General features: G+C 53.3%; 7 protein-coding genes across 7 annotated transcripts; 2 read left to right on the top strand and 5 right to left on the bottom strand.

The window, feature by feature from the left end:
• Positions 1 to 449: 449 nt before the first annotated feature.
• On the top strand, positions 450 to 1,200 carry J4E84_003920 (uncharacterized protein; the record flags this gene model as incomplete). Its single annotated transcript, XM_049386529.1, has 2 exons — positions 450 to 672; positions 728 to 1,200. 2 exons carry the CDS (start codon positions 450 to 452, stop codon positions 1,198 to 1,200), a joined length of 696 nt encoding a protein of 231 aa, XP_049245299.1.
• A 460-nt stretch (positions 1,201 to 1,660) lies between these two features.
• J4E84_003919 (uncharacterized protein) lies at positions 1,661 to 2,365 on the bottom strand (the record flags this gene model as incomplete). The annotated part of the gene is made up of 2 exons (XM_049386528.1): positions 1,661 to 2,232; positions 2,281 to 2,365. The coding sequence occupies 2 exons, from the start codon at positions 2,363 to 2,365 to the stop codon at positions 1,661 to 1,663; spliced, it is 657 nt and encodes a 218-aa protein (XP_049245298.1).
• Positions 2,366 to 2,880: 515 nt separating this feature from the next.
• On the bottom strand, positions 2,881 to 4,859 carry J4E84_003918 (uncharacterized protein; the record flags this gene model as incomplete). The annotated part of the gene is made up of 2 exons (XM_049386527.1): positions 2,881 to 4,393; positions 4,441 to 4,859. The coding sequence occupies 2 exons, from the start codon at positions 4,857 to 4,859 to the stop codon at positions 2,881 to 2,883; spliced, it is 1,932 nt and encodes a 643-aa protein (XP_049245297.1).
• A 489-nt stretch (positions 4,860 to 5,348) lies between these two features.
• J4E84_003917 (uncharacterized protein) lies at positions 5,349 to 9,515 on the bottom strand (the record flags this gene model as incomplete). The annotated part of the gene is made up of 3 exons (XM_049386526.1): positions 5,349 to 5,921; positions 5,972 to 9,388; positions 9,444 to 9,515. The coding sequence occupies 3 exons, from the start codon at positions 9,513 to 9,515 to the stop codon at positions 5,349 to 5,351; spliced, it is 4,062 nt and encodes a 1,353-aa protein (XP_049245296.1).
• Positions 9,516 to 10,440: 925 nt separating this feature from the next.
• On the bottom strand, positions 10,441 to 11,199 carry J4E84_003916 (uncharacterized protein; the record flags this gene model as incomplete). Its single annotated transcript, XM_049386525.1, has 2 exons — positions 10,441 to 10,495; positions 10,553 to 11,199. The coding sequence occupies 2 exons, from the start codon at positions 11,197 to 11,199 to the stop codon at positions 10,441 to 10,443; spliced, it is 702 nt and encodes a 233-aa protein (XP_049245295.1).
• A 1,185-nt stretch (positions 11,200 to 12,384) lies between these two features.
• J4E84_003915 (uncharacterized protein) lies at positions 12,385 to 13,674 on the bottom strand (the record flags this gene model as incomplete). The annotated part of the gene is made up of 1 exon (XM_049386524.1): positions 12,385 to 13,674. The coding sequence occupies one exon, from the start codon at positions 13,672 to 13,674 to the stop codon at positions 12,385 to 12,387; it is 1,290 nt and encodes a 429-aa protein (XP_049245294.1).
• A 345-nt stretch (positions 13,675 to 14,019) lies between these two features.
• Positions 14,020 to 14,561, top strand: J4E84_003914 (uncharacterized protein; the record flags this gene model as incomplete). The annotated part of the gene is made up of 2 exons (XM_049386523.1): positions 14,020 to 14,368; positions 14,548 to 14,561. The coding sequence occupies 2 exons, from the start codon at positions 14,020 to 14,022 to the stop codon at positions 14,559 to 14,561; spliced, it is 363 nt and encodes a 120-aa protein (XP_049245293.1).
• Positions 14,562 to 15,017: the final 456 nt, after the last annotated feature.

Here is a 15,017-nt window from a genome sequence, read left to right as displayed (position 1 = left end):
GATGAAGTGCGGGAGAGTGGGACACTAGGGGAGGAATTGACGAATGGGATTGTGTAGAAAAAGCATAGCATTGGAAGGCGAAATCTGGGCTCCATATCTGAGCGTTTTCGCTGACGGAAAGGCGCGTGGGCGTATTCTTTTCGACGATCGATGCCCACAATGGGGATAAGGAATCTAGAGCACGCGTTGTCGCGTAGCGGAATTGTGGTCATGGTGACGTCAGATCAACGCGCCTCCCCAAATAAAGCATCGATGATGACGGCAAGCAAACATCAAAACCACCCACGTAACACCACCACATCCCCTCCAATTCTCTATTCATGTCCGCAGCTTCAATTGCATTCCGTCGGCTACCACTTCTAACGACTTCAAGAGCTGTACCTCGTGCCCGACTAGTTGCTTCACACCTCACGCGACAGTATCCCGCTTTCTCTCAGTCCGCCTTCAGAATGGATAAAGAACAGGTTAAGAAGGACCAGAGCCGCGGTCAGGAGACGACCGGCAAGTCTGAATGGAAGCAGCGTCCCCCTTACCGCGTCCACGAGAAGAACGAGGACTTTGACGTCAAGTACGAGGCCAACTGCCATTGCGGAAAGGTTCAGTACCAGCTCAGCCGAAGGGAGCCTCTAGACAGCAAGCTGTGCCATTGCACCACTTGCCAGACACAACATGGTAAGCCTCCCATACCTCACCACATGAAGCATCTGTACTAACACCGACCCCTCAGCCGCACCCTTCCAATGGGCCGCCATCTTCCACAAAGACGACATCAACTTCACCAACGGCCACCACGACCTAGAATGGTACGACCCAACCGACAAATCCATCGAGCACAAGCTGCCCTGCAAAGTGCGCTGCTCGTACTGCCACTCGCCCATCATGGACGAGGGCCGCAACATGATCCTGCTCTTCCCCTCGCTTGTGCATCTCAAGACCGATGAGGACAAGGCGTACTTCAAGCCCCGCTGCCACATGTTCTACGGCCAGCGTGTTATGGATATCCCGGATGGTCTGCCTAAGTGGAGTGGGCTGAGTGGTGACTCGGACCTTATTGAGGATAGCCCGCCCGATATGGTCAGGGAGCATGAGAGGAAGCGTGAGGAGGAGAGGCAGAAAAAGTTGCAGGAGGGTGAGCCGGATGAGGTTACTAAGGAGGGAACGCAGGGGAGGAAAGAGGGCGGTGGCTCTAACTCCAAGTAAATCCACACTTGGCTTGCGGCTCGAAGAGCTATGATCACGCTGAAGCATGTCGGGCTTGACAATGCCTTGTCAGACACCAGTTTGGTGGTTTGGCGGCTTGTTCATAACGATTTGTGTATGACGACATGATGTCGTCGGGTGGGTGGGTGGTGGCCGTGACAAGAGTCGCGAGCCTTAGAAAAGCTCTAGATACGGTACATCAATCAATATGATACCCACGAAGAACTCATTCTGCTGTTGTCATCTGAATTTTCATTATTACCTTCACATTACTACCTTCATAACACAGTATGACTTCGAGATCCTATGAGCACCCTGAAAGTCTTAGGCAAGATCATCCTTACCCATTAGACATCCAAGGAGATCACCTATAATCCACCATCCCCTCGCCTTTTTCGGGGTGAATCCTCGTCTTTATCCTACATACCCCTCTCTATTCCATCATATGTCCCCCTCGCATCTACTTCGGCATACAATTGACATCAGCATCCTTCGGCTTCCACGGCAAATCGTTCTTCAAGAACGAGTCCATATCATCAACCTCCCTCTTACAGTCATAGTTCAGCCCCTTCGCCGTACTATGTGGCCCCTCAAACAAGACGTTCATATTGTATCCATTCGACAAAAGCACCTCCGCATAGTCCGTCGTCATACAGTCCCGGAAATGCTCAATCTTATCGCCCTTGATCCGGTTCATGTAGCAGTTCTTCGGGTCGTAGGTTCCGCGCTCGAATGCTGCGGCGATGGTGTTGCTCAAGACCTTGCGAACATCGGCGCGGCCGCCCCAGTCGGCCATCAGGACGGTGAGGCTGATTGTCGCCTTGACGCGGCGCCTCTGGTACGGGGGACGCGAGGTGGACTCTACGACTGAGACGGAGAATGAAGCGGGTCTGTCCAGGCAGTAGTTTTCGGAACAGAGCTCTTCGAGGGCCTTGTTGACGTCGTGGTAGAGGGTCTTGCTGTCGCCGACGTTGATGCCGTTGTGGCCTAAGTTGAGGGTGATGGTCTCGTCGCCGAGTGCTACACCGGTGGCTGTAGTCATTAGCAAAGGCTTTCGTCGCGGTGGGTGACACTACTCACTTTCTCCCATCTCGACCGCTGGTGCAGCGTTGGCAGTGAGCACGCTGCATGCTGCCAGGAAGACAGCAGGAACGAAGAACCTCATGGTGACCCCTCTGGTGTTGTTGCGTGAGGGTAATTGCTGAATAGAAGATACGCCGTGAATTTGAAGGTAGCGGCGATGGAGATGTAGAAGAGAAGGAGAAGAAACTTCGAGCCAGCAAGGTGAGGAGATTTTAGGGAGTCTGCAAGAGCTACGATGAACACTGAGCGAGGAAAGTGAAGGTGAAAATTTCTGCCGAGGGAAGGAGCAACGCTTTAGTTTGGAATGCATGCACATGTGGCAACCTGGAAGCTGTGGCCTTCATTTGGCCATGAAAGAAGCAGAAGCGAATCATAACTCAAACGAAGATGTCAGGAAGGACTCAACTTCCTCATTTGATTGTGCATATGAGGCAGCCCAAAAGAACATTTAGCAAATGAAAGAATCGAGAAGTGGAAGTGGCACATGAGAGTTTTGACTTTAGTCCCTCTTGATTCTGGATGTGATAGAGTGCACTGCACTGGTACCAGTTCTGTACTAACACAGCATACCTAATGCGCAAAGTCCAAGAGCAAGATCTATTTGCTCTTACCAGTAGGAATCTGGAACGCAACGACCGCCTCGCCATGCGCAAAAGCGCGGTCAATGCGGAAGAAGCCCTTGCGGTCAAATTGTACGATGTCATCGACCTTGAGCTCGGCAACATTGCAGTCAGCCATAGCCTTGGTCCTCGTCTCAGTCTCCTTGTTAAGGAAGTCGTCGAGGTTGTCATCAGGTTCCAGCTTATCCTTTGTGATGAGGTAGTCGTAGTCGACCAGCTCAACAGGGATGAGATCTTGATCGTTGCTCAACCAAGTGACCTTCTTGGAAGTCTTCTTGACATCACCCTGGAGGTGCAGTTCGAGCTCGAGGCCGGTGACGGTCTTGAGACCGTGCTTGGCCATCTCGAGGGGGTTGATGGAGTGGCTGATCTTGCGCACAATGGCGTTACCCCAGTTCATCAGTGTGATCTCCTCGTCTTGAGCGAAAGACTGCGCGTCGGCTTGCTCCATGATGACGGAGGAGCTGAAGATGATCTTCTTGTTACCGAGATCGTACTTCGCGTGTTTCGGCTTGTCCTCGGAGATGACGCCCTCGCGCGCGCCAATGATGGTGACAGGAACGCGACCGGAATCGTCAATCGCAGTGTAACGGGCAGCAGTAGGCTCAATGTGTTTCTTGTTGGTAGCCCAGAAGGCGAACCAGTCCTGGTTGACAATGTTCTTAGAGGGACCTTGCTTGAGGATGAACTCGCGGAGAGCCGGGATGACGGCACCATGGCGACGGACACCGCGCACAGTTGGCATGCGCGGGTCGTCCCAGCCCGCAACGATACCAGCATCAACGATCTTGGTGAGCTTGCGCTTGGACAGCACAGTGCGGACAAAGTTTAGACGCGCGAAACCCCAGTTGTGCACCTTGCGCAGTTTAAGGTTCTTGATGAACCATTGGTACTGTGCGTCGCGGTCGTTGTACTCGGTCGTGCGTAGAGCGTGGGTAACGCCCTCGAGCGAGTCGACGATGGGGCAGCAGAAGTCGTAGGTAGGGTAGATCTTCCACTTCTCGCCGGTGCGGTGATGCGCCTGGGGGTTGCAGCGGTAGATGACAGGATCGCGCATGGCCTTGTTCGGGTCGTCAACCGACATCTTTGCGCGGATGCACCATTTCAGGCCCTCCTCGTTGCCCTTCTTCATCTCCTCGAAGTGCGCAAGGTTGTCCTCAACGCTGGCATCACGGCGAGCGCTAGCGATACCGTTCATGCGCTCGTCGCGCATCTTCTCCTGTACTGTGTCGTCTGCGTATGCCAGTCCATCCTTGATCGCCTGCACACAGCTCTCGTACAGCTGGTCGAACCAATCACTGGTGTATGAGACCTGGTCTGGCTTGATGCCGAGAAGCGCGCAGTCCTCGACGATAGCATCCTGGAACTCTTGCTTCTCCTTTGTGGGGTTTGTGTCGTCGAAACGTAGGATGAGTTTGCCCTTGTACTTCTCGTGCGCGAAGTAGTCGTTGAGCAGCGCTGCCTTTGCGTGGCCGATGTGGAGGTAGCCCCTGCGAGAGAGTTAGAAGTGGTTCACATGGTTGAAAGAGTAACTTACGAAGGCTCAGGCGGAAACCTAGTAACAATCCCAGACCCATCCCCCACATCCTGCAACCCAATATCATAATTCGCATCATCATTCTTGCCTCCCTCCTTCTTTCCCTTCGCCTTCCCATCCTCCTTCTTACCCTGTCCCCCACTAACAACAACCACACTCTGCGGATACGCCTCCTCGATATACCTAAACCAGCGACACAGGTTCTTCATCAGATCCTGCTTGATGAAGGCGTGCGCAACGCGGTTCTCGCGGATCGTCTTCCATACTATGGTGTCGGCGTCGGAGAGCGTGTAGCCGACAATGTGGGAGCGCAGGGTGAGGTGGGCGTCGAGTTCGAGGAGGTGGGGCTCGATTTGCTTGAGGTTGAGGGGCTTGAGCGCCTCGGAGCGTTGTTGCCATTCGGCGATTTGCGCGTCCATATTGGCGGTGATACAGTGCGCGGATGGTGTAGTCGTCGGACAATCTTTGGGGTTGGGAAAAAGACGTGGTGGGGTGGACTGATGACGCGGGGCAGTGTCTTATCGCCGCGCTTGGCAGGTACGAGTCACTACGGAGTACAGAGTAGTCTTTTCTGTGCATCGACAACTTTATAGAGAATATTAGATACATCAAGGTGACTCACCAACAAAGGCAAAATGCACGTTTGACTCAGAACATGATCTGATCTTGGTACGAGCTGGTCATTGAGATGACTATATCTTTTCTATCACATTCATCACACATCACAATTGAAAAGCTCAAATGCTATCTTGTTACCAAATACGCCATACTAGTATTCTCACACCCCATATCCTACAGAAACGCCGAGTTATGCAAAAGCGCCGTAACGGCCGTCGCGGTCATACTATAACCAAACGCTATCATTACAAGTCATAATACGTACTTAGAAGAGAAGAGTCGCAACAAAATCAAGCACACTCCCACTGAGCGAAAACACACCACCTCGCGCTTCGGTCGGCAAGTACCAAGCCTCGCCATGTGCCCTTCTCTCCAATCTTGATGATCGTCTCCCAAGCCGTACCGTCGGCATCGTTGGTACTGCTCATGTGCTCCGTCTTTCTCGTCAGGCGGATAATCTTGCCAGAAGGTGTTTGTACGGCTAGCTTAGCGGGTTTGTTGCTCCTACTGTCTGCTGATCCGGAAGAGCTTTGTGATGGGTTTGTGTAGTTGGAGCCAGTAGCTGAGATGCTCTGCATGCTCATAGCAGAAGCAGGGCGGGCAAAGGGATTTGGCGACGCTCGGCCGTGCATCGCAGGACTGGGTTCGGGCGACTTTGTGAGGGACGATGGATGCTGGCGCACGCAAAAGACGAAAGTGTTGTTTAGAGCCAAATTGGCGCACTGTGGTTGAGCGACATATAGATCGTTTCGTTGGGCATGGGGCGTAGGATGCAGTGTCAAGAATGAGTACGGAGGATTGGTGCCGGTATGCGTCATTGGAAGGCCGATCGCCAGGTTGTGAGGGTTCATCTTGTTTGAGTGCTGGAAAACGTTAGTATGCATGTATCGACAGTGTCTGAGAACAAACTTACCATGAGTCCCCGAGGTCCTGCATAGATTTTCAGGACACCCTGACCTCCATCACCCGGTAGAAGAGCCTTGACGGTATATCTCTTCTGGCCGCCGTACCATTCAGCTTGCGCCAATGCCGGCTTTTTGACAATTTCTCCGCTCTCGAAAAAGTCGCCGTCCATGTCTTGTGAGTAAGATCTTGCCTCGACTTCCGCAACGCATTCTACATCTTCCGGCACGTCAATATACACGTGACCCATCTCGAGGTTATCCAAATTGAGAAGGCTAGTGTCGAAGTTGACCATATTGAGACCGTGGCGGAAATAAGCCGGCGTTGCGCAAGGCAGAGCCATCAGCACCTCATGAGGCTGCGGAGGGCAGATGTGTTGCTGTTCGGGCAGGAGCGGAACATGAGAATAGCAAATCTCCATAGGACGAGCGAGGAAGTACCACGTCTCCGCCACGGATGATCCCGCCGTTGAGTAGTGCACTCGCTTTGGATTTGTAGGCCCAGCAAGCGAGCAGTCCATGATACGCCACTCGCCCTCCACGATGACAGCGTTCCAGAAGTGATTCGGTCGGGCAACGCTTTCCAGATCCAGAGGTTCGCCAGGCGTCTTCAAATAGCCACGAACGACTTCAGCATGCATTCCAACGGAAGCGCACATCTCTGCCACAACCATTGCGATCTCTTGAGAGCATCCACGCTTGCCCTGAATCACATGCTTCGGGTCCATCTCGCCTTCGAAGTCGTCCTCCCACGCGATGCGCTCGCTGACCCAGGTAAAGATGGCCCGTAATCGTTGCATATCGCTCCGGTAAGGTCGGCAAACGTATGCCTGAGCCAAGGTTGCTGGGTTAGTTCCGAGAGGAACGCTGTTGATGAAACGCGTGCCTTTGTCAACGTGGCCAAGACTGCAAGCTGCGAAATCGGTAGGCTCGGTGATGGGAAGGCCGTCGAGACCCTCGTCGCCTTCCGCTGACTCGTACAAGATCTCAATCGGGTTTAAGACAGGAATATCCATCATTTGGCATCTTTCGGCTCGTTCCGCACGCTCGTTCTTGCTGAGAGAGTTGGATCGGTTGACGTCACGGCGGACTTGTACCCAGTCCACCGTACCCAGGCCCGTATCTCTCGAGGGGTTTGCCGTGTGGGTCGCTTTGCCTCCTTCGATACCTGTTGACTCATTGCTGTCCATGCGGCTTGCGGCGCGACTGGTTGCACGACCAGCTGCTCGGCTAGCAGCCCGGGATCCTGGCCTGCTTATCGTGTCGATGGTGCTACGAGCATTTGCCGCCTGAGTCTTCGCCGTGTCTATCATCTTGCGGAAGAAGCCGCTGCGCTTCGTCTTCAAAGGCTGCCTCAGTCCACCAAGTGGATCCGGGTCGTCTGTTGCTGGTGTGCTAACCTCAGCTTGCTGGTTATCACTGGAACTAGGTCGTGGCTGTGAAGCGTGGCTGGAGTGATACGTGACACCAGTAAAGGGCGTCTCTGGTCGTCCATCGTCGAAGCCGTATCCCTTCCCAGCTGTGTCCTTCGTGTTCATTACGCTCTTCGGTCGGTCTTTGCCGAACTTCTTGCGGTAGTAGCTTCCGGCGCTTGTAGCACTCATGTTCGTCGCAGAGTGTCCAGACATCAAGCTGCGATCAGTGCTGCTGCTGGTATGGGTCGTAGTCGTAGAGTTCGTTTTGCTCGTAAATGTTCGTCCAAGGGCATTGCGTCCCATATTGTAAGCAGATTTGCGGTGGTTAAGCAGTTTCGAGCCCTTTCGTTGAATTTCTGGGTCAGTGTCTGCCCTCGAGGATCCAGGCCTCTGATGAGAGCTTTTCAAAGGTACAGTTGGTCCTTCCTCCTCGCCCATGAAAAGTTCACCGTTCCTGGCTTGTTCCTGCTGCTTCATCCGCCTCAGACGACTCTCCATGCGCTTCATGTAGTTGTTGACGTCTGGGAGGCCTTCCTCTTCATCCTCATCACCCTGGTCCATCGCGGACTGGGCCCTGACCTTCTTCGCTGACTCTTGGTACACTTGATCGAATGCCTCTGGAGACCACGGGTTCGCTGGAGTTGGAGAGTCTTCCGGCGATTCGTTACTGTTCGATGTTGTCATATCCTGCAGAGACGTCATGACATCGTCCATCGCTGCCGTGAGCGGGGAAGGTGTGAAGTGGCCTGCACGTGTTCTTGGGTCAGGCGAGGGCGGTTCGGGTGTGATGAAACCGTTGTGAGAAGGAGGCGCGGGAGATGGAGCTCTGCTGGGGTCGTAAGCAACACGATGCGGTGGTGGAGGTGGAGGTGGCGGCGAGCCAACGTCTGCTTCGAAATCGTCATCGTAAGGCGCAGGCGATGGACCGCGGCTGTGATCGTCGTAATCGAGTTGGTGTTGGTAAGGAGATGGCGATGGGCCTCGGTCGTATGCGCGGTATTGGATCGAGGGGGCTGGTGAGGCAGCACGCGAACGCTCGCCAAATGATGGGGCTGGCGAAGGTCCACGGTCGTATGCTCGGTACTGGAACGAAGGCGCGGGAGAAACAGCTCTCGAGTGCTGCTGGTAGTGAACTGGGGGTGCTGGTGAGGCTGCGCGGTATAGATCCTGACTTTGTCGTGGAGGAATTGGCGACGCTGCCCGGTAATAGTCTTGATGTTGTCTCGGGGGTGCTGGCGAAGCTGTTCGGTATAGGTCTTGTATCTGTTGTGGGGGAGCTGGAGATGCCGCTCTGGCGTAGTTTCGGTGTTGTATGGGTGGTGCAGGTGACACTCCACGAGGCTGGTATTGATATTGGGCTGGAGGTGCGGAAGCCTGTGGCGGGATGTACGAGCCGCGTCGGATGGGAGGTGCTGGCGAGACGGCGCGCGGTTGGTAGCGGTATTCGGCGGGCGGTGCGGGAGAGGGTGCGCGTGCGTGCGAGCCGTGTCGTGAGGGTGGTGCTGGCGATACAGCTCGTGCTACGGGCGTCCTCTTGGAGGCGGGTCGCGGTGACACTGCGCGCAAATTCGACTGTTTCCTCGTCGACGTGGCGGGCGACGGGCTGTCTCGGCTCTCGATAGACGACCTCTTCATCGACGAGTAAGGAGACTTGGTCTTGACACTGCCGTTCGGTGAGTTGATGCCGCCGGCCTTGAGCCTCTCTCGCGCCGCTGCAGCTGGATTCGGGGCGCCTGCAGCCGCATAGGCCGTGAAGGGCTTCCTGAACATGCTCTTCTGCTTCTGTGGCGCGGGCTTCGGCTGTTCCTGGGCACTGTTCTGCCTTGACATGCTTCCGCCGCTGCCGTTGCGCGCCCATGGCTGGTAGTCTTCGCTGAGTAGTTCGACAAAGTTGGATGGGAACAGGCCGACCATGCGCCTGTCGCGCTTCAACCGGCCCATCCACCAAGCTCCATCGCCGGCATTGAGGACTTCAATCAGGTCGCCTTCTATGAATCCGAGGTCGCGTTTGGTCTAGTATAGTCGTCAGATAAGTTGCAACAATAACTCAGCTTCCGTCTGAACTTACCTCGCCTCCCCAGGAATAGACAGCTTTGCACCAGCAAGGGAAGCGCACTGGAAGCGCCTGGCCCACTGCCATGTTGGGTATTATTCGATTGTTGTATTACACAGTACTTGGTGTTGACCGGCAACTTGTTCGGGGCATGCACGGCGGGTGGATGACATGCGTCGATTAGAATAGTGAGAGGCGGCGTCGATTAGGAGTGGGACGCGCAAAATGCTCCAGCGAAAGACAGATGTCGATGGTAGCAATGGGAGAGAGCAGTTCTCTGTGGTCACGCCCCGATTGATAGCGGGGATGTGGTATGGTAAAGCTAAGCAGGGCCTATCGCAACCTGACGTCTCGTCTTGGTTGGGTAAACACGATTCAGCGACCGCTCCCCGGGCAACCGCGACCCGCACTGGCCAGGCTGCGGCCCACTTCGCCTACCACGTCACACAATCGTCAACTCTACACCGCGACATTCGCTTCATCTTGCGCACTCGCCCTGCATAACTGCCTTTGTTTCGCATCCAGTTGCGCATAATTGGCGATGCTGCATCTTCGCTATGCATTGGGCCGCTATAGAACTACTGCGCTGGCGCCCTCGAACAGATGTTCCCACCATCGGGCACACTCTACCCAGCTGTCTTGTTGTTGTACGCTAATGTGAACAGACCTCTAGCCCTCCTACTAACAGCGGTCTAACGGCAGTAGGCGCGCGCGACTTGTCGCCTTGCCTGCGCTCGGGTCACCAGCTGAGTATACAAGGCTGGCTGATCACGATCCACAATCTGTCGACCAAATGCCAAGCCTCACACCCCATCGCCATCATCACAGAAATCAAGGAACATCCAACTGAGGTAAACGCATTGTAATTTTGTCAAAAGCTACTGAGATCGAGCGCTATGAATGCGGGCAAAGGTAGAAAGTAAGCACCACTAGGGCGTGCAATGTGTAAAAAAAGACCGATTCCTCCACAACTTGACTGCCTGATGGAACACCAGTGAGCGAAACGAGTCGCTTACTGTCCGTTCCACAGCTTGGGGCCGGGCATGGGGTAAGACTTGGGGTTGCTCCTGCGATGATGTTAGTATGTCTGGCACGAGTATTCGGTACGGTTGGGATAGACTTACCACTTGTTGAAGGCAATACCGGCGTCGTTGGCCTTGTAGAGACCGGGGATCTTGACCGTGGGGGAGAGTTTGCCGGTACCGGAAGACTCAATCTTCAGCTGGAAGCACTCCATGTAGAACTGAGCCTTGCCGACATGGCCCTCGTGGATGGCGATGTGCTCAACGCGAACAAGGTACTCGCCAGCAGGAATGCTCTTCTGGATGGTCCACTCAAGGCGGTCCTTTTGCCAGCTGTCCCAGGCAGTGTCGACACCGGGCTGGCTAGGGTTGATGAGGCCGCTCTCCATGACCTTGGTCCAGTCACCGCTGCCATCGTAGCTGGCGACGCTGCCAGGGGCCTTGGAGATGTAGACGAAGCCCGGGCCGGGGTGCTCAATCTTCTCGTTGAAAGCGAGCTTGAAGCCGATCTTGTCACCGGCCTTGACGGTGTAAGTGGGAACACCTCCAGCCTTGGCTCCCTTGTTGCACCTCAGGTCGGGGGAGTTGACGATGTCGGCGGTGAACGAGGGCATGTAGGAGTTGGTGTTCTTGCGGGTGTAAGCATAGTCACCACCAATGGCCTGGTTGTTGACCATGAGGCGGTTGAAGATGTAGTGCGCATCGACCGTCAAGGGCGCAAGAAGAGAGAGGATGATTGAGGCCTTCATGTTGATGGTAAAGAATGAATATGTTCAAAAGAAGTGAATGTAAAAAGTTGGAAGCGAATGTACTGGTTGGTATCGAATGCTGGATGATTGCGATGATTCTTACAACACGGTAACCACTGCGATACTTATACAAAGCAGTCTCCCAGCGTGGTTCACCGCATCGTTCCGCTCCATTGGAGGGATATCCATTTTTCGGTCCCTAAATTTCATCAACACCCATTCTCTTCATCTAATCTACACGGCGCCACCCCACCCCCAAGGCGTCATAAGTCATCCTAAGCCCATAGTACCCAGTCGCAAAGAACGATTCTTTTGTTCTAGTCTCACTTTAAATGAAAACAGGAGTCCCAACCACACGTTGAAACTCATTTAAGCGGTGGAAGAGCCGTGCCAAGCCTCGACAACACCAACACAACGACAGCGGAAACCGCTGTCGCCAAGATCTGGGGTGATCATGCGTTTCACGTTTTGAATCTCTGGCACCTTGGCGAATATGCACCAAAAGAAACCGCCGATATTGGAATTCTCCTATTCGTTCCGCGGATGCCACCCGGGCGGTGTATGCCTAGGTGGGGTCCACTACCCGCGATGCGAATCCGATTTCACGATAGCAATGGTCCGTCGGCTGCCGATATTGGTCAGCGTAGCGTTCGGGCCACGGTCTCGACTTCCGAACTGTTCTGAACGAGATTGGTGGTGAGGCGGAAGCTTAGCTTCACACACTCGCACACACCACATGTCAGCGGGAACGGAACGTCCAAGCCGCCGTGAATTTCCTCCTCTCGCAAGGATGCCTGGTAGACAGGTGACAGGTTCCTTGTCAATTGCAATACCGCTACATGCCAAGGCTGCGTTGTCGTACAGGATCGGCCGCACAACTTCTGGAAACAGATCAATATAGTCGTGCGGTGGCGTTGGACAATTAGAGTAGGTGGCACGCCCTGTTTCTCCTCGCTGACCCACGAGTCGATGCATGATTGCAGACCGCTCCATCCGGAATTCAGAGAGCAACAGATTCCCACGCAGGTACGATCTCACTACTTCCTTCACTGACGAGTCTTGTCGCTGCACATGAATATTCTCACGACCATAGATACTATCATTCTATAAACCCATCAATCTTCCGAGCATCACACCTTTCCAGACGATCGAGTCCTCACGATCGAGTCTATTCATATGGTACTATCAGCCTACGATAACGTCTCCCACCTGGTACCCTCTCCCTCGTAACTTGTCGATGCTGTCGAGGATGTCATTCAGCATCTTCTCCCCAGCGTTGATCTTCACAGACAACTTTTCAAGCATAATTCCGAGCTCAGGGCCGTAGCACTGCCTCACATCTCCCTCCGTCGCGCTCAACAGGAACCGATCGACCTCTCGATCGAATGCCGGATCGTTACGCATAAACTCTACAAACTCGAAGACCCGGTCTCGAATCTTGGGTGGAAATGCTCCGATACATAATTTAGTCCTGCACATCGGACACGATGCATCCATCTCTTCATGGTTGGCAGCGAGCGTGTTGATCCAAGCCTGAAGGCATTGCTCGCCTATATAATGACCACAGATCGTCTTCACGGCTGGCTCCACATCATCTCGGTCAATCTGATCGGAGAAGCTGCGTCCGCATATCTCACACTCTTCGAAACCAGCCGCTACTGCTTCGTCCGTGGCGCGTTCCGTGAAGCCTTGGACGTACTTCATATCTCCCATATCCATACCGCTTTCGATAGTATGAGCCGAAGTTTCACCCAGAGATTTCCACTCGAGGATAGTCAGATGGCCGATATGCAAGAACAAGGCCGACCATTCCTCGGATGAGGGTAGACATATGAGCTCATGTTCACATGGGGCCAACATCCACTTCTTGTCTTGTGGTACAATCAGACGCTGCTCAGCTGGATCGTCCTGCCAAGTCCCCTGACGTATGTAGCGTGGATAACCTCGGGCAGGGAATGTATCCAGGTTCCTCTCGGCCTTTTTCATCAGCCACAGTATGCGCGCGATCACCAATGTACGTCCGGTGCATTCTATATCGTGATCCGGACGGGCTGGAATATATGCAGTAGTATCGTAATCCGGTAGGGCAAATAGCTCCTTCCCCTCTTTGGCGTATCTGAGCTTACGCTCGAGGCTGTGAAGTTGTCGTAATGACTTTAGATATTTGTCGATGAGAGCTTTGTTCCACTTCTCTTGTAGGAAAAGGATTGAACGGGACTCTGTTAGATCCATTAGGATTCTCGTCTTCAATTTTTGAATGTGGCCGTCGCAAATCTGGATCGCGTCGGTAAATTGATCGAGCATCTTGACGACATCTTCATATGCAGACTTCAGCTGTGGCTGTGTCATTCCCTCGATGTTTGTTCGTTCGAGAAGGCACTCGACTCCTGTATGTATCTTCTTACACTCATCAAATAGAGTGCTTTTTAGAACCCGCACAGATGCCTCACTTTCGTCTGCTGCTTTGAGGGACATGGCTGATGGTTCGCTCATATGTACGGTTGAGGGTGGGTTTGGTGATCTGTGGGGAAGTCACTCCGAGGCACTGTTATTATACAACAGAGATTCCGCAAGTAATCAGGCAGCAGCAAATGATAGGGACTGAATCACTGTACCGTCTGTGAAAAGACAATGTCAGCGTTTTGCCAATCGTAAGTCTTTCGAGGCATGATTATGCATTCACCTTACAGCAGAACACCAATATTTCAGCTGAACTTCATTCTCTTAGTCGCATGCTCCTTCGCAACCAGCACCTCTTCTTTGAGAGTTTCACTGCACTGCCAAGCATTCCAACTACTTTGAAATTCACCAACGAACAAAATGGTGGGCCACGACGAACTAAATGAGACCGAGCTCCGCGTCCCTGATCCCTTCAGTGTTTGCGAAGTCATCCGCATGCAGATCGACGCCTTCCCCGATGAATTCATCTACGGTGGCAAGTTGACTCCCGAAAATCTACCTTTAGTCTACGACCGTAGCGTCAAGCTACTCGAAGATATGAAGGCTGCTCTAAGTGAAGCCAGGACCAAGGTCCCGGTGGAAAATAGGCATATGCGGGTAGAGCATTGGATTTGGATGCAGCGGTATGAGGAGGCCATGGCGACTATGAAGCAAACACGCAACAAGCTACGGGATCACTACAGTCGGGAGATGCTCTTGATACTTAAACGTGAGTCTTTAAGTGGGAATTCAGGCATTCTAGAGCCCTGTGGAGCGGCGATGTATCCCAAGAGACGGAGAGTGCTTTGGCGCCGTGTTCGCAAGACGGCAGCTGGTGTTTGCGAGACGGCAATTGATGTATGCGAGACGGCAATTGATGTATGCCATTGCTTACTGCTAGGTGGCTAGATAGCGTGAATTAGAGTCTTGATAAATCCAAAACTCAAATCCTGACGATTATTGAACATTTATATCGCGTTGAATGCACGCCGCAAACGTGCGCTATAACTCTTTCGGATCATGTTGTCGGTGGGTGCGATTCAATGACGAAGTCTTCACTTCGTTTATTCACTGATCATGAATATTGATATCTAGCAAAAGCGATCTCCCTCAGCCAGAAGCATAAAGCCTCTTAGCTTACCTCTATGAGGCAATATCTACCAGGCTCGATACGAACAAAATTCCCAAAGCCCACGGAAAAGCCTTGGTACTGCCGGACACCTTGCTCGTTCTCAAGACTACATCTCAGCATATCAGGAGCCTGAACGCCGGCATCAGCCATGGACCCCAGAATAGTCATAATGATGCGACAGATGCAGCTGGAAATGCAGATGAGAGCGCAGTTGGAAGAGGCGCAAATGCAGGGCATGCCGCTAAGA

This window comes from Alternaria hordeiaustralica (genome assembly GCF_023758085.1).
Source record: "Alternaria hordeiaustralica strain BMP 2776 chromosome Unknown scaffold_6, whole genome shotgun sequence".
NCBI lineage: Eukaryota > Fungi > Ascomycota > Dothideomycetes > Pleosporales > Pleosporaceae > Alternaria > Alternaria hordeiaustralica.
Note: the sequence above shows the minus strand (reverse complement) of the source record. Positions and strands in the feature narration are given on the sequence as shown.